General features: G+C 37.7%; 1 protein-coding gene across 2 annotated transcripts in view; it reads left to right on the top strand.

The window, feature by feature from the left end:
- The first annotated feature begins 10,966 nt into the window (after window positions 1–10,966).
- The window catches only part of STEAP2 (STEAP2 metalloreductase), a 33,175-nt gene continuing 25,478 nt past the window's right edge, over window positions 10,967–18,663 (top strand). For both annotated transcript variants that reach the window (XM_053553837.1, XM_053553835.1), the window contains exon 1: window positions 10,967–11,628. In XM_053553837.1, coding sequence (XP_053409812.1) covers window positions 11,596–11,628 — 33 coding nt within the window. In that variant the 5' untranslated portion in view covers window positions 10,967–11,595. The remainder of the gene's footprint in view (window positions 11,629–18,663) is intronic.

Raw genomic sequence — 18,663 nt, 5'->3', positions numbered from 1 at the left:
CTTTGTTAATCCTCTCTATAATGAGTTTCATATTTTCATTCAAGTCTGCTTTTATGTGTTATTTTACATTTTCCACTTCCTTAGGGTCTATTCTAACTGCCGCTTTTGGTTTTTAACATGTTAAGAGTTGGATGGTTAGGTTATTAATTTTCAATCTTCTTTTCTAATTAAGCTTACATGGCTTAAATACCATCACATATTTTTAGCATTCTCAATATTATTCAATTCTAGATATTTTCTAATTTCCATTATAATTTCTTCTCTGACAGAAGAGGTGTTAGGCACATAATTTGGATTAGTTTTTAGTTTCTAGACATATGGGAGGTGGTTGTTGTTGTTGTTGTTGTTGTATAGCCCTTATTTATATTGCTTTCTAATTCAAACTGGTTTAATCAGAGAGTATAAACTATAAGATATATTAGATATACAGCTTGCCATTAATTTTCCTAAATGTATCATGTAAGTGAACAGAATATATATTTTCTAATTTGAGAGTTATCAAATGTTGCACATAATAGACATTAATTTAAGGTTATCAGTATTATTAATAATGCTATTCAAATTACCTATACCTTCACTGATTTTTAACAATGTGTTAAAATCTCTTCCCATGTTGGTAGATTTTTGTAGTTCTGTCATATTTTGTTACAAGAATATGGAATTAGATGCATACAAATTTAGAGTTATTTCATCTTCTCAGTGACCTATGTAATGACCCTCTGTACTTCTGATAAAGTTGTTTTATCTGATAGTGATATACTTATATCATGTTTCTTTTAATTGGTATTTGCCTGATATCTCTTTTGAATCCTCAATTTTAGTTTTTCTATGCCTTTGAGTTTTATGCCTGACTTTTAAAAATAGTATAAACTTGTATTTGTTTCAATCCAGTCTGAGAATTCTGTGTTTTAACTGGAGAGTTTATTCCATTCATATTTGTGTTGATTTCTGTTACATTTAGATTACTTCTAACCTTCTTATTGTGTGTTTTTTATTTGTCCCTTTTTTCATGCCTTTTCCTCTTTCCCCAAATTTCCTTTCTCCTTTGTCCTCACTTTCAGGAGATGACTTTGCTTTCACAGAGAAAAAATCTGTCAGAAGAGAACTTCCACAAGTTTGCCATAACATCTGACCATTCCACTGTATCTAAATCATCTCCAAGACCTTTTCTTCTACTGAGAATAAACTATTTGTTCTCCTAGCTGAGCCCAGCCTTTTCATTTATGCATGAAATCTCATCCCTGTTTGCCCACCCAGAGTGGTTCCAACAATTCTCCACTCTATTCTGCAACATCTGTCTTTTGCTCTCTACTGGATCTTTCCCATAAGAATAAGAGGTTAGACAATTAAGTTCACCAACTCATCCTAGAAAAAGTGCTATATAACTCATTGTTGATTAACTACAGTCACCTTCTAAGTACTCCCATGGCCATGGTGTATATATAGTATTTTTCCATCATAAAATAGCCCCTTCTCTGGACTGGCCCTTCTTCACCTACCACCCCATTTCCATTCTTCACTTTACAGCAAAACCTTCAAGAGTTGCCTACATCCTGGTCTCTGGTTTCTGTTCTCCCATTCTCTAAATCAGTTCTCATCAGGTAAATTACCAGTGATCAACCTCCAACAATCTTGACATTTTAAATCTTGTTCTTGTCTCTCATCCTACCTGCTCACTCAAAAACATTCAGTAGTCCCAGCTACTTGGGAGACTGAAGCAGGAGGAGGGAGCTCTCATCTTCAAAAAAATTTAAAAAGCACTTGACACAGTTGATTACTCTCCTTTTCTGAAAATCATCTTTTCACTTATAGGGCATTCGATTTTTCTTGTCTCATGAGTAGCATCTTCTTAGTGTCCTTTTTCTTTATTCCTTATCTTTCATATCACCAGATATTGGTATGCTCCAAATCTTAATCCTTAGAATTCCTCTCTTTTCCAACTAGTCTGACGCCAATGGTGACCACAGGGATTGAATATTTTATATGCTGACAACTCTAAATTAATATCTTTAGAGCAGACCTCTCCCCTGTACCCCAGACTCAAATATCCAACTCCCCACTTGCCATCTCTAACATGATATTCCTCAACCTGATCTCCTGATCTGTTCTCTATCCTAGTCGGATTTGATGCAGCCTCTACCTTCTCAGTGAATGGCAGCTCATCTTCTTGCTGATCAGGCCTGAAACCGTAGCATTATCCTTGATGCCTTTCTTTTTTGAGATATCACGTCCAGTCTACCATCAAATTCTGTTGGTTCTATCTTTAGAATATATTGATAATCCTCCATTTCCCCTAACTCCACACCTATAACCACCATCTTTTACCTGGATTATTACAACAGCCCCCTAATTTCCTTGGTTCTATCCTTGTGTGCCTTCAGTCTATTTTCAACACTGTAGTCACAGTCTGTTAAAATGCAAATCAGATCCTACCACACCTACTTAAAATCCTCCAAGACATCTCATCTCATTCTGCATTAAAAACTAAATTCCTTGCATTAGCCTGCAAGGCCTTAAACAATCTCAGCGCACTTGCCTCCCCACGTGCCACCCTCTATTTAAGCTCTCTGATCTCACCTCTCTCTACTTGGTCCCATTCCATCTGCTTTAGCCACCCAGGCAGCTGTCTGGCCGCAGGGTCTTTCCACTAGATTTAACCCCTGCTCTAGGACACTTTTCCCTGAATGCCTGCATGGCTCACTTGCTCATCTCTCACTTTCTACTAAAATGTCACCTTGGAGGCCTTCTCTGGCCATACTATTTCCCATTCTTACTTTATTTTTCCTGCGGCATTTATATCATCATCAAATACACTTTATATTTTTGTTTATGTCATTTGTCTACTGTCTGTCTTCAGTAGAATTAAGGCCTGTCTTTGGCACTTTGGAGTGAATTAGAAAAAAGACTCAGGAATGTGCTTGTTTGCCTGTGCATGCCCCTCCCCCACGCACACACGCTCATCCTACCCCATGCATAGGGTTTGGTTAATAACTATAGTTGTGCAAAGAAAAAGGCATGGATAGGAGCAGCGTACCAGAGGAATTTTACCCATCTCTAGACCCATCCTCATTCAACTCCTCACCTGCTGCCTTTGGATATTACCTTATCACACAGGGGTGACCGCCCTAAGTAGAAAGCATGCTTTAGGAAGGACGGATATTTTTTGTTATTGTTGTGTCCCCAGGCCCATAGAAAGTAGCACACAAAGAAAACCCAATAAATATTTATAGACCAAATTAATAGCTTGGAAAAAGGCAAAATGTAAGAGTTATTAGTTATTGTCTTTAAAAAAATGGATTCCCTTAACTAAATGACATGTCCTGAAAAAGATGGTCTTAATGATATTCATAAAATGGATAAATTTACTGCTATGAAATAATTTAGAAACTAAGATAATAAGACTCAGTACACATACTGAATATTGGAAGGTCTGGGAATTACATTTTTATACAATTGCATAATACAAAGAAGAACAAGAGAAATGTTCTTGGCATTTTTGTCAATGGCTTACTTCTTACTTTTTGCTTTATCTAAGATACATAGCAAATTTTAAAGGGGTCCTTTGAATGGTAAGCTCTTTGATGATTTACTCTCAGAGGGAAATAATTGATTGTTCAAAATTAATAAACAAAAAAATAAGACTATGAAAAGTCTATAGACATTACCTTTCCCAATGTCTCTTTCATTTAACAGTTGTATTTTCTCTTTATTAAAATGTTCAATTCTTTTACCTATTTTATTTTATTTTTTGAAACATAACTTCATTCAGTCACCCTGGGTAGAGTGCCATGGCATGAGAACTCACAACAACTTCAAACTCTTGGGCTCAAATGATCCTCTTGCCTCAGCCTGCTTAGTAGCTGGGACCAAAGGCACCAGCCACAACACCCAGTTAGTTTTAGAGACAGGGTCTTTCTCTTGCTCAGGCTGGTCTCAAACTTGTGAGCTCAGGCAATCTACCGGCCTCGGCCTCCCAGAGTGCTGGGATCGCAGGTGTGAGCCATTGTGCCTGGCCTTTTGCTCGTTCATTGAAACCTAAATTTTTGATCCTCTTCTGAATTCCTCTGAACTATTTTGAATACTTAAGACATTAATATTTTGTTAAATTTACAGCAAACATTTTCCTTTGATTTATGTTTTCTATAAAACACATAGATTAGATTTTATTTAGTCAAAATTATAAATTTTTATCTTTGAGATTACTATCTATTCAAGCTTATGTAGTCCTTCCCCACTAGAAATATTACAAATATTCATTTCTGTTTTTCTAATTTTCTTTCTCATGTCACTTTTAAATTTTAACACTGTGACCTAAATAGAACTTGTTTGGTATATTATATGAAACTAAGTATATTATAAAGCACTTTTTTATTTATAAGTACTGTGATCAATTCTTATGACATTTGTTTTTTCACAGAGAGTTGGATTTACAGTCATAAAATTTCAACATTTTAAAGGACATTTCAACTTTAATGTATTTTAAGAATGAATTAACTGGGCTAAAAATACTTTGAAAGATAAAAAAATAGAGATTAAAATAAACTCCTCTTTTAAATAAAAAAGCACTTTTTTATTTATAAGTACTGTGATCAATTCTTATGACATTTGTTTTTTCACAGAGAGTTGGATTTACAGTCATAAAATTTCAACATTTTAAAGGACATTTCAACTTTAATGTATTTTAAAAATTAATTAACTGGGCTAAAAAATACTTTGAAAGATAAAAAAATAGAGATTAAAATAAACTCCTCTTTTAATATATCTTCCATCACTAATCCTCTTTGATCCTTTCACAGTCATGAAGGTCAAACATTTATGTTTACAGAAACAGCAGTTGGATGTGTTTCTTAAAGCCTGTTTCTTTTTATCAGATATCAGGATTTGTAATGTTGGAGACAACTTAATCATTCCTGGAACTTACAAGCTTAAACCAGACATGAAAAAGATGATGAAATGGTATGAAACTGTGAAATAATATCTTGGTAATTTTTTTAAAAATAATAAAGCAAAGAAGGAAATAGTCTACTGAAAATCATTGATGGCTGGATCTCCAAAGTTTTTAAGCAGTTCATATGAGAAAGATATAAAATATATATTATTAATTTTTAAAAAAAGAATATTTTTTGTCCTTCCTTGGCTATTACTAAATAATGAATTGCCCCCAAATTGACAGATGAAAAGAATCTGTTATTGTTCATGGTTCCATGTGTCGACTGACCTCAACTTGGTGATTCTCACTCAAAGTCTTTCATGTTTTTGCCATCAGATAGTAGCCCAGGCTGACAGCATCAGAAAGTTTGATCCCACTGGACATCCAAAATGGCTTCTTCATTCACATGATCTATATTTCACCTGGTGGACCAGAACACCTGAGGGCTTGTCAGGGATCTATCTCATCACATGGCCTCTCTAGCAAGGCTGGTCTTCCTCACCATATAGTGGTCTCAGAGTAAATTTTTTATGTGGCTAATTGCTTCCTCCACAGTAAGCAGAAGCTGAAAGTTTTCTTGTGACCTATTGTTAGAATCCAACCTAGATTGGGTGTTGGAAAACCTACACAAAGGCATGAATCCCAGAAGGTGTAATTTACTAGGAGGTCATCTTTCGAGACCAGCTACCACAGTGCTTTCTACAATATTGTGAAGTCTAGTCAAGCTAGTGTTCAAAATGCCATTAAAAGAATATAATGAATTAGATTAGAAAAGGCAAGGGGAAAACAGGAATAATTCTTTAATACCATACAGCCATGTGTGAATTTTCTAGTTAATATTTTAATCTGCAGATAATCTCAATATTTCTGACATACTCCCTTCTGCTGCTTTGGAGAATTTAATTGTGCATTCAAACTGATACCAGAGAATGAGGAAAGGTGGGAACAAACACCCGGGCCTACAACATCCACCTGAATGATACTACATAGAAGCTTAGCACATTTTTTCTATGCAGTATTAGAAGTGCGTGAAACTTATCATAGTATAATAGTATAATTCTGAAAATGTCACAGAATTTTAGTACTTGAAAGGGAGATCAACTTTCATTTTAAAGACAATATAACTAGTGGTTATGCAATTTCTTAAAGGTTCTCATAAGTCATTGAAGACTCTCCAACTCCAGGTACAAACTAATTTGCACTGCAATATGCTGTCCTTTTCATTTACCCAGTAGTATTTCAACTGTAACTCTTAATTACTAAAAAGGCAACCGAACATGGGTGTGGTTGATCCTTGCTAATTTTAAGGCTTAAAATTTTTGACAGCTGTGAGGTAAAGGAGAGTATAGAGTGGAATATGGAAGAAAAATACAAGAGCCGGGCGGCGCCTGTGGCTCATGAGTAGGGCGCCGGCCCCATATACCGAGGGTGGCGGGTTCAGGCCCAGCCCCGGCCAAACTGCAACAAAAATATAGCCGGGCGTTGTGGCGGGCGCCTGTAGTCCCAGCTGCTCGGGAGGCTGAGGCAAGAGAATCGCGGAAGCCCAAGAGTTAGAGGTTGCTGTGAGCCGTGTGACGCCACGGCACTCTACCCGAGGGCGGTACAGTGAGACTCTACAAAAAAAAAAAAGAAAAATACAAGAGCCCAGGTTAGTTCTTATTTAATTAAAGTATGACAGCCTCTTAAGAAAAAAGAAAAAAAAAAAAAAAAAGAAGGCAAATACCCCTCAGTGACCACATTGTTGACTTGAAATTTTTTTCCATCTGTATTCATTCATCTCTTTGGCTTTTTATATAAACACAATCACAAAATATGTGGGCTTTTCTGTCTGGCACCCTTCACTTTGTAAAATTTTTCAGGGTTAATCCATGTTGCAATCAGTATCGGTACTTCATTCCTTTTTATATCTGAGTAATCTCCCATTGTATGGATGGGATTGTATACATTTCATTTATATCTTAACCAATTAACAGGCATTTTGGGTCGCTTCTAATTTTGAGCTATTATAAATAATACTGCAATGAACATTTGAGTGCAAGTTTTTATACAAACATGTTTTCAGTTCACTTGGGCATATAACTAGAAATGAAATCTTCAAACTATTGTGTGAAGTAGCTTCATATTTATATTCCCACAGCAATGTGTGATGTTTCTATTTTCTCTACTTCTTCACCAACGCTTGACATTGTAATAATAACTTCTTGATTATAGCTATCCTAGTGGAGAGCTAGTATCCATTAGCTGTTGAAGTAGTATCTCAGGTGGTTTTGATTTGCATTTCTCTAAGGACTAATAATGTTGACCACCTTCTTTATGTGCTTATCGGTCGTTTGAAACATACATTCAAATTATTTGACCATTTTGTAATTGAGTTATTTCTCTATATAGTGTTCAGCTATAAAAGTTCTCTCATTTGACAGGGTGATATTCATTGACAGGCACCAATGAAATGATAAATGCAAACAACACGGACTCTGAAATTACATGGTTGTACTCAGTTATAAGGTGGTCATCTATGAGATCCAGAATCAAATTTGCTTATATGAAAAAATTTAAGATCACCATTTTTAAAAACTACACATTTTAAGTGTTAAGTAGAGAACTCTAATATCCTCAAGAATATCTACAATTTAAATACTTTTTTATGCATGGACTGAATCTCCACTAATAGGCAGACAAGGTAAGTGCTATGTGAGGAAATGGGATTTACTAGTGTTTGAAAATTTAAACATCAGTGTAAGAAGGCATGCTGTGATATGAAGCCATGATTCTATTTTTACATTTACGAAGAGTATGTCTGACTATCCTCAGAAAAGCACTATAAAAGTGGTTACCAATATCTGTGAATCATGCACAGGGCATATGAGTCAAGTTGACTGACTTTGTATTTTCTTGCATACTTCTAAACCATGAAGAAATTCAGAGTCCTGCAACCCTGGTGGGTTTTTATTTATTTATTTATTTTTTAATGCTTGGAAGTTTTCTCTTCCTATTGGAATCCCCCCCAAATGGCCAACTTTACACTGGGGCTCCATGCAAATATTGGCTCCTCTTTCTAAAATCGTTTCTAAGTCCACTTGACTATTCCAGATTGAGAACCTATGCTTCTATCTTGACTTTTCAGAGCATTATTATAATTTAAGATAGATTTGTTTAATTGCCACAAAATTAGTTTAGGAGAATCCACAGAGAAGAGGCACATCAGGAGGGAAATAATTTCACCCTTTAGGGATTTATGACCAAAGCTCCCCAGTCAAATTCCTCCAGACATTTTTGCTATTTCCTATGGGTAAATTTAAATTACAACATTTTAAAGTTTTCTTAATCTACTAAAACAAATATAAATTATAAAATTCAGTGCTAATGAAATATTCAATTTAAAAGGTAAAAGTATATTCATATTTTTCATAACAATTTCATTTGTCATGGAAATATGGTATATGTATCTAGAAATATATAATTTCTTTTAATTTAGTAAACTCATATTTCAAAACATATCCCAAGGAAATATGCCCTACACTTACTACCCCAAAGATTATTTGTTTGAAGAGGTTAAAGCAGTGTTGTTACCTGCAATGGTCAAAGAATCAGAAAATGTATTTTCCTGAAGTTTAGGGTTAAGAAAATTATTCTATACCAATATTATGAACTTACAGCTATTAAGAGAATTATAAAAATTTGAGCTATGTTGACAAATGAAAATATGTTCATAAAAAAACAATTTTTTAAAGAGATGGGATCCCATTATGTTCCCCAGGCTGGTCCCAAACTCCTGGACTCAAGCAAACCTCCTGCCTTGGCCTCCCAAAGAGCTAGGATTACAGGTATTAGCCATTATACCCGGCCAGAAACAATGTTGATTAGAAAATATCTGTTTTGTATAGATGTAGATTCATGCACTTTAGTAGATTTATAAATGTTTTATGTTATTTTGTCTTCAAACACAATCTATTTCAAATGGATTATATTTGTACGTCTAAATCTATTGAACTATATGTATGTACATTGACAATAAATATAAGATTACATCCTCAGGACATTAAATTTATTGAGCTGTTTGGTTTCAAAGAAGTAGCATTTCACAAAAAAAAAAATCATTCTGTTTTTTATAAGCATTGCTTACAAACAAAAGTTCAGTGCTCAAAGCAAATACGGGGTTGTTTTGGAAACAGGTTAAGTATTGATTATCTTTACTGTAGAAATTCTGAGTCTTTAATTTTGCATTATGAATCTCTAAAATGAAAAGATTTGTTATTATTTATCTCAAAGTCCACTATTTTGTCATGATTTACACTTATTTCACTTGTTTAAATAAATTTGTGTAAATCTTATTTGGATATGTTTACTAATGTATCTTCCCCATCAAACTATAAATTCTATCAGGACAGGTAACTCTGTCTTCCCCATCATGGTTCCCAGAGTTTCAGCCAAGGCATATAGCAGGGACTTGATAAATATTTTCGTAGTGAATGAATTGCCAGAGGAGCATCTGGGCAAACCAGTGCTTAAAATTACACATTTTGGGAACTGCCCCTCTAAAGTTATTCAATTGTATAATAATTTCAAAGAAAAAATTATGTTAACACCTCTAGGCCACTAGAGATCCATTTAATAAATTATTGCTATGCTTCAGTGGAATCAATTACTACTTCAGGGAGTAGAAGAGATTTGTCAGAGAGCATCTCATGACCTGGAGAAGTCTTGTGAAATCATTTTTATTATCTGGAATCCTAACTGAAAAACAATGGTAAAAATTATAGTTACCAAGGAATGACCTGAAAGGAATCAGACTTTACAACACCACCAACAATCTTCTGGAACACATTTAGCGATGTTGGATTTTCCATTAAGGATATTTGCTTATTTTAATAGATCAAGTATGAAAAACAGATATTCTGGCTGGAAACTACAAATTGTTGACTCATTTATTCCCTTTTAGGATAAGGGATTTCACATAATGCTTTATTTTCTAAATAGTCGGAGCCCATGTTGAGAAAACTTTTAAATTTTTTTTAAAAGATGGTTTACCTACATGTTTTATAAAATAATTTATGGTTTTGGAACAGTTAAAAAAGGATTATTAGCAGATAAAGCATTTTTTCACTGCTAAGATTCATGAATTTTCTCCATAAGTTCTCCAGGACAAGTCCTAGAGGGGGGAAAAAATTCCCTGCTAATTTCTTTGAAAGTTGTGTTGAAGCAAAATAAAAATTGATACAAAATGTAATGACTTTTTTCCAGTTACCAATGGAAAGTATTTTACCAGTTACCAATGCCGCCACACCCTGACACCACTAAAAGCTTAAGTTATTACTAAACTTTAAACCTTCATAATACTTAGCGTAGGGGAAGGGTTATATTTCAAGTCAAACAAAGGATGTATTTCCAAAACAGCATTTGCAAAGGTTAACCTGTGCATGGATTACAGAGGGAAAGTGCAGGGCCCCAAAGTTCGATCCAAGACCCTCTCTTGGTTTTTTCCTAGTTAATAAACCACCGGGAGAGATAATTTTTAAACTTAATTTGCTGAAATGGGAATTTACTAGCATACGAAAAAAACTTCCCAAATTTGAGAATTTTGGTAAATTGACTTTATATTGGAGAATAAAGAGCTCTCGCTTCTTTAACTAACAGTTTCTACAAAAAAAAAAAAAAAAAAAAGATACTTGACTTTTTTGTAATCTACCAAGAGAAAATTGACAGACTCCCAGGGCCAAAGTTGCCCTTCAACTCAAAGATTCCCCGAAACACTGTGGCTTTCCGAACACGGGTATCCTGGCTTCTAGCCTAACCTTCATTTCCCCAACCCCAAAGCTCGTGCGGCACGAGCTAGATTGAAAGTCAAAATTCAACAGATAAATCTCTGCAGTTCACAGGCTGTGAGGGTCCTCCTATCCCAGGGAGTTTTTAAATGTGGTTTATGAAAGAGCATTTAAGTATTTTATTCTAAGGACAACGTCCAGGCAAAAGACGGTTTGGGTGCGTAAAGATGAGAAAAAGAATGCACACAGATGGAAAAAAGCTTTGTTTATTGTAGGCTTGTTGAAAACTAAGTGGGGAAGTGAGAACGGGGACGCGCGGCGTCGTGGTGGGGGAAGCGAGTGATAAAAGCAGTATCTTGAGCTGAAAGGCAACCACACCTCACTAAAGAAATGGAGTAGAAAGTGGCTTGACGATTCCGCAGGCTGCTGCAAAGGGGATCTCCGGGAGACCACGGGGAAGCCCCCGCAGGGGGGCGCACGCGAAGGTCTGACACTTCGCGGCTCCCAGCTGAGCGAAGCGCAAAACTGCGGAGCTGAGTGCCCGGGCGTCCTCCAGTGCACTTACTGCTTTCTCCCGCTCCGGGCTCTTCGTCCTCCCCGGGTCTCCCCCCACCGCTCTCCCCGATTGCCCCCGGCTCTCCCCGGCTCCACTCAGCGCCGGCACCCCGGGCCCCTGCGCGCTCCGCGCGGCGCGTCACTGCGCGGCCGGCCTCCGCGCGCCTCCCTCCTCCCTCCTCTCCGGCTCTGCGCGATCCGGCCGGGGGAGGCGGGGAAGCCGCCGGAGCGCGACCGCCACGGCAGCCACCCTGCAGCCGCCAGTCGGAGGTGCAGTCCGTAGGCCCCGGAGCCCGGGCGGGCCCTTGGGGAGTCGGCGCCACTCCCGGGGAGCTGTGAGGCTCGCTCATGCCCGGACCTGAGGGTGCGGTAGGCGCAGAGGTGAGCGGATCGGGGAACAGCGCTAGAAGAGGGGGCGGCGGCGGAGTTGAGGGTTGAGATGCGATGGGTGCTGCGCTTTGCGTCCGACCTCCCCGGATTCCGCGCCTTCTGCGGGCGTCCGCCTGGAGCCCACCGGGTCCCTGATTTAGCACCCTGGGGTGGGGAAGGGTGGAGAAGGGTGTCCGTTCCTCTGATTCCTCCCCCTACTTCTCTGGGTCTTCCCTGAGCTGTGGGAAGTCCTGAGGTCGGGCACAGGAGAAAGCAGGCCAGGCAGACGTCGTCCCAGGTAGGACGTGCCCCAGAAGCAAAGGACAGGCAGGTTACTTGGACCCTCCCTGGCAGTCTACCTGCCACTTTGGATTGACAAAGGGCATTTCATTGGAGATCATGCAGTGCTGCTTTGCGATTAAGTGTTTCTAGTAGTCATTTTGTTTATTACCCAGTAAAGTGATCGTGGTGTGTTTAGGCCATTTTGTGCTGGGAAGTAATTGGCCTCTTCTTTGAGTGTCCTAAATTATCTTTGAGCCCAAGTGTTCAGCCTCAGCCAAAACTTGTTGAAAAATATGCCCTAAAAATCTTGCTCTGAAAATAGAGCAGAGAGATAAATAGAATTTTTGTTGGGAGGTTTCCATTTATTATCTTCCCCACCCCATGAAGAAGGATTGGTGTCAGTTTTTACTCCTCAGGCAGCAGTTTTTTAGATGGAATAACTTATTCCAGGCCACGGTTAATTATTGCTCTTTGCTTTCCCAGTACAGGAAAAATAGAATTCAGACTCCTCCTTCCACCCACCTATCCCCACCCCCATCCTCAGGACTTAGATTCTAGTCCTGTTAACAGACCCACTGTTTGGAACCTTTTCCATCCTCTCTTTTTTCCCTTTATAATTTCTTCATGTTATTAATCTGTTTATTTTTTCTTTCTCTAATGCGTGTGCTTTCTCCTTCTGTGTTTATATACATATATATTTTTTTATTTTTTACTTTGCATCTCTCTGTTGCTTCTAACCTTAGAGGTTATTTAAAGAAAAAAGGGCCCATCCTACATATTTTTCAGGATATTTAGAAACATAAGAGGAACACTATATGATGCCACTGGGATGGCTACAGTTTCTGTCTCTTACAGTCTGTCAGGCTTAATAAATAAATGAGATAATTTTGATAATAATGATAAATTGAACTGATTGTGCAGGAAGGAACTGAAAAGTTTTATCCAAGTCACTTTTTATTCTACTAGTGTCATGGAAAATGTACTTATGGTGAATGAGCATAATTGTATTTTAATAGTGGAAAAAATAGAACAAATGAGGGCACACTTTTAAAGAAAGGATACATCTAAGGTTGGAAAGACTAGAACCACGTGTGTGATAAAGGACAAAATCAGGACATAAGGAGATGCATTTATTCCCTGTTTGGCCGTAACCATGACATTGAAGTAACCAAGACATTGACATAACCATGACATTCATATATCACTCCCCCCTTTGGGGTCTACAGGTTTTGATCAGCAAAAAGAAATATCTGACCTAAAGAACTATTACATCTCTTTTGGTCCTGATGTTTTTATGTATTCAGCAGGAAAGAATATTTCCTGCGTCTTTAGTTACTCTGCCAGACAATGTGGAGGCAGTGGTGGACAAGACAGACATGGTTCTGCTCTCACAGAGCGTATTGCCCAGTGGGGAAGATAGAACTCCTTTTGCTGTCTAGAATTATTGGTATGAATATGTGAATATTTAAACTAAGGAGATAGTGCTTGGAGATACCAGAAAATGAGTGACTTTCTGATAGTAGAGGCAACAATTCATTGCCTTTGATGAATAAGTCAAGGAAACGAGAGGCTCTCGGGTTGAATGGTTCATCTTCTTGAATGATGAAGTCCTTGAGAAAGATGACAGCTGTTGGGGTAGAGAGGACAACTGTGTAAGGTACTGGGGCCAGAGTGTGCAGTCATTAAGAAGTAAGCTAGGAGTTGGTGAGGACCAGGAAAGGGTATCATGAGGTGCCATGAGCCTCAAAGGAACTGGCAAAGAAGAATGTTCAAATGTGGGCTTACAAAGTCAAGAATATATGTACCCACTTCGTGGAGACTCTGGAGGATTACATATTCTTTATGACCTCTCCAAATCAGTGGGTGTGAATGTTGGAGTCCCTGGAGACAGTCCATTCATTCAGAATTACTGTTATCCAGTAATTAATGTTCTAGATATTTTTGTGTGAAACAGATTAGGTTCTATTTTTTCAAAATAAGCATAACACAATAGCTGTCATTCATCTATAGGAATGTCCAGAAAATGCTTCTAGACTAAAAACCATGGAAGGCCATGTAGCTAAGTGTAATCAAATTCTTTATCATGGTAATACACTCCCAAGTATTAAATGCATACAGCAAGTCAAATGCCCAATCAAGAAAACAGTGACCTTGAAATTTCAGGAACCCTTATGTTACTTAAATTAAAACTTTGAGATTGAGCTCTCAAAGTTGAAATATTAAATGCAAAGTAGTGATATTACCATTATTATATAGACTTAGAAACAAAAGAATTTCAGTGTTGGAAAGGACCACAAGAGTCAAGTACAAACTCTTTGTTTTCCATTTAACAAAGGAAATTGAGACTGAGAGAATCAAGATGATTTCAGAAGCCTAGTCCTGCCTGTTTGCCTTGGATACCACAAAACCAAAACTTTCTATAAATGACATAGTTTTTCCAATTATTTAATCTGGATTACCTGTGAATAACAACAAATGAAAAGGTAGAGAGACTCTGGGACTTTGTTAGTCAAGGTGTGGCCTGTGGACCAGCTCCAGGCATCACCTTGAGAAATGCAGAATGCCTTGCCTCACCCTATCACCCTAGACCCTGGGAATCTGAATGTGCTTTTTAACAAGATCCCCAGGTGATCGTGTTTGCATGCAACTTTGGCAAGTACCATTCTAGCAAGTCAGCGCACTTGCAAATTCTAGTCTCCTTAGGTCAGCAGGACCTATGATGCCTGGAGAACTGAGGAAGGGAGCCCCTTGTGGGACAGAAGGGGCTACTATCATCAGAACATTCTGAATTTTGACTATTGTGAAACAACAGGAACAAAGTGTGCTGTGCAGTGGGATGACACATTTTAAGAAATGGATTGCCCTTCCCAGAAAGTGAAGAGAGGAAATTGCAAAATAGTGTGTGGGCCTTGGGATAATGCTCTTGCCTGGATGGGAAAAAGGAAAGGACTGCATATTCTTCAGCCTCCTGTATTCAACAGTAATTGTTATTCTCTAGCTAGTGTAATTTTTCATTATTACAAACAACAATGTAAAAATGGACATAAATGGGGATCAAAAAAACATATCTACTATCTCCAAATACCAAAATAAGTACAGTATTAGATTGAATCCTGAATCTTTTAGTAGAGTTATCCTCAAAGTGGGCTGCACACTGAAATACCTGATAATCTTTTTTAAAAATGCTGATACCCAGGCTGAACCCAAGACCAATTAAATAAAAACTGGATGGGGAGGGCATTAACCAAGGTCACTATGTTTTAAGCTCCCAAGGTTGTTACAGTGTGCAGCTAGAGTTGAGAACTGCTACTGCAGTAGATCATTTGCAGCTTTGTGGGAAGAGGCAGCTCTGAGATTCAGTTCTCTTCCACATGCCAAAGCAGGGGAGGGGAGGCCAAAGCAGGGGAACCTCCATTAGTAACATAACACAGAGCCAAGCAGAGTCAGCAAAACTCAGATCACACTCTCACTGACCAGTGGGATTTTCAGAACATTGAGGGAAGTAGGATTTTTTTTTTCTTCTTTTGAGACAAGATCTTGCTATGTTGCCCAGGTATAATCATAGGTCAGTGCAGCTTCGAACTCCTGGGCTCAGGGGATCCTCCCATCTCAGTTTCCTGAGTAGCTTAGACTACAGGTGCATGCTCCCATGCTTGTATTATTTTTAATTTTTTTTTTTTTAGTAGAGACAGGGTCTTACTATGCTGCCCAGGCTGGTCTCAAGCTCCTGGCTTCAAGCAATCCTCCTCCCTCAGCCTTCCAAAGTGCTGGAATTACAGGCATGAGCTACTGCACCTGGCGGAAGTGGAATTTTTTTTAATTTTTAAAAATATATCAACAGATTTAGGGGGTACAAGTGGTTTTTAGATCCATGGGATGAATTATATAGTGGTAAAGTCAGGGCTTTTAGTGTGCCTATCACTAGAATAGTGTACATTGTACCCAGTAAGTAATTTTTGATCCTTCACCCCCTTCCCAACATCCCCACTTCTGAGTCTCCAAAGTTTATTATACCGCTTTGTATGAGCATGTATACTCATTGTTTAGCTCCCACTTGTGAGTACGTGCAGTATTTGTTTTTCCATTCCTGAGGTACTTCGCTTGGAATTATGGCTTCTAGTTCCATCCAAGTTGCTGCTGTGAAAGACATTATTGCATTCTTTTTTGTGCCTGAGTCGTATTCCATGACATATATATGTGTGTGTGTACATTTTATCCACTCATCAGTTGATGGGTGCTTTGGTTGGTTCCATATCTTTACATTTGTGAATTGTGCTGAGATAAACATATATGTTTCATTGGTAAAATAATTTCTTTTGATAGATACCCAGTAGTGGGATTGCTGGATCAAATAGTAGGTCGACTTTTAGTTCCATAGGGAATCTCCATACTTTTATCCATAGAGATTATACTATTTATATTACCACCAACAGTGTATAAGCATTTCCTTTTCACTGCATCCATACCTAGTGTGCAGTGGCATCATCATAGCTCACTGCACCCTCACACTCCTGGGCTCAAGCAACCTCCTGCCTCAGTCTCCCAAGTAGCTGAGACTACAGGCAGCACCACGATCTCCTGAACTCAAGCGATGCTTCCACCTTGGCGCCTAGCTAGGATTATAGGAGTGAGCCACCATGCCCATCATTTTTTGACTTTTTAATAATGGCCATTCTGATCAGGGTAGGATGATATCTCATTGTGGTTTTAATTTGCATTTCCCTGATGATTAGTGATGTTGAGCATTTTTCATAGGTTTATTGGCCATTTGTATATTTTCTTTTGAAAATTGCTCATGTTGTTCACCCTCCTTTCAAAGGGGTTATTTGTTTTTTTCTTGCTTATTTGTTTGAATTCCTTATACACATTCTGGATATGAATCTTTTGTTGGATGTATAGTTTGAAAATATTTTCTCCTATTTAGTAGGTTGCCTATTTACTCCATCTATTTGCTCTATAAATTTCTTTTGCTGTACAGAAGTTTTGTAGTTTAATCAAGTTTCATTTATTAATTTTTCTTTTTGTTGTGTTTGCTTTTGGGGTCTTGGTCATAAATTCTTTGCCTAGACCATTATCCAGAAGAGTTTTTCCCAAGTTTTCCTCTAGAATGTTTATAGTGTCATGTCTTACATTTAAGTCTTCAATCTGTCTTGAGTTGATTTTTGTATATGGTGAGAGATAGGGATCCAGTTTTGATCTTCCACATGAGCCGCTCCAGTTTTCCCAGCAGCATTTATGTAACAGTGCATCTTTCCCTCAGTGTATGCTTTTGTCTGCTTTGTCAAAGATCAGTTGTTTGTAGCTACATAGTTTTATTTCTGGCTTCTGCTCCATTGAGCTACATGTCTACTTTTATAGCAGTACCATTCTATTTTGCTTGCTACAGCCTTGTAGTGTAATTTGAAGTTGGTATAATGTGATGCCTCCGGATTTGTTCTTTTTGCTTAGGATTGCTTTGGCTATTTGAGCTCTTTCTTTTTTATTTCACATGAAATTTAGGATTGTTTTTTCTTTTTTTAGATTTTATTTTATTTATTTATTTCTTTATTTTTGTGGTTTTTGGCCGGGTCTGGGTTTGAACCCACCACCTCCAGCATATGGGACCAGTGCCCTTCCCCTTTGAGCCACAGGCACCATCTGAGGATTGTTTTTTCTAATTGTGAAAAATAACATTAGTATTTTGATGGCAATTGCATTCAATCTTGTATATAACTTTGAGTAATACAGACATTTTAACAATATTAATTTTTCGAATCCAGGAGCGTGGGATGTTTTTCCATTTGTTTGTGTCATCAACAATTTCTTTCTTCAGCATTTTGTAGTTTTTCTTGTAGAGATCTCTCACCTCCATGGTTAAGTATATTCATAGGGTATTTTGGTTTGGAGGTTGTTGTTGTTTTTACAGCTTTTGTAAATGGTATCAAGATCTTGATTTAATTCTAGAGTATAGAAATACTAATGATTTATGTACATAAATTTTGTAACCTGAGACTTTGCTGAATTTATTTTTCAATTCTAGGAGTCTTTAGAAGTCTTTAGGGTTTTCTAAATATATAAGATCATATCATAAGCAAACAGGGATAATTTGACCTCCTCTTTTCTGATTTGGATGCCCTTTATTTCTCTTGCCTCATTGCTCTGGCTAGGACTTGCAAAGTAGAATTTTTTTTTTTAGGAGGAGTTTACCCTTGGCCATTTTTCTTAAAATTTCAGTAATAACAGTTACTCTTGATGAAATGTTCTAAAGTTGGATTATGATGATGTTTGCATGATTCTGTAAATTTACTGAAAGTCATTAATTTGCATATTTAAAATGGGTGAATTTTATGATATGGGAATTATACCTCAGTAAAGTTTTTTATGTTAAGTTGCTGTGTATGCTTCAAATTCATAATTCATCATATTAATTAGGTAGGTAGTCAGGAAGCTGGTGCTTGTTTTGTGTTATTGGCTCATCAGCATTCAGCCCAGTGCCTGGTAAATAGGGCTCTGTAAGATGTTAGACAAATGAGTAGGTGGGGATTGATGGGTGGATGGGCGGATGAATATCATTACAGACTTTGGTGGTGGACTAATTCCTAAACTGATGTCAATCATCAGAGATCAGGGTGATACCCCTCAGTGGGCATTGGTGCCATTGTAATCACACACATGTGTAACCTATTGTCTGGTAAGGCACTGAAATTAGGGAAGTGGATTTGCGTAGAAGCTAAAGTGCCAGGTCTATCATAGGAAACTGTTTACTTACAAGTAAATTACTACAAC

The sequence above is a fragment of the Nycticebus coucang genome, chromosome 11, assembly GCF_027406575.1.
Source record: "Nycticebus coucang isolate mNycCou1 chromosome 11, mNycCou1.pri, whole genome shotgun sequence".
NCBI classification, from domain to species: domain Eukaryota; kingdom Metazoa; phylum Chordata; class Mammalia; order Primates; family Lorisidae; genus Nycticebus; species Nycticebus coucang.
This window is presented reverse-complemented; position numbering and strand designations above follow the sequence as displayed.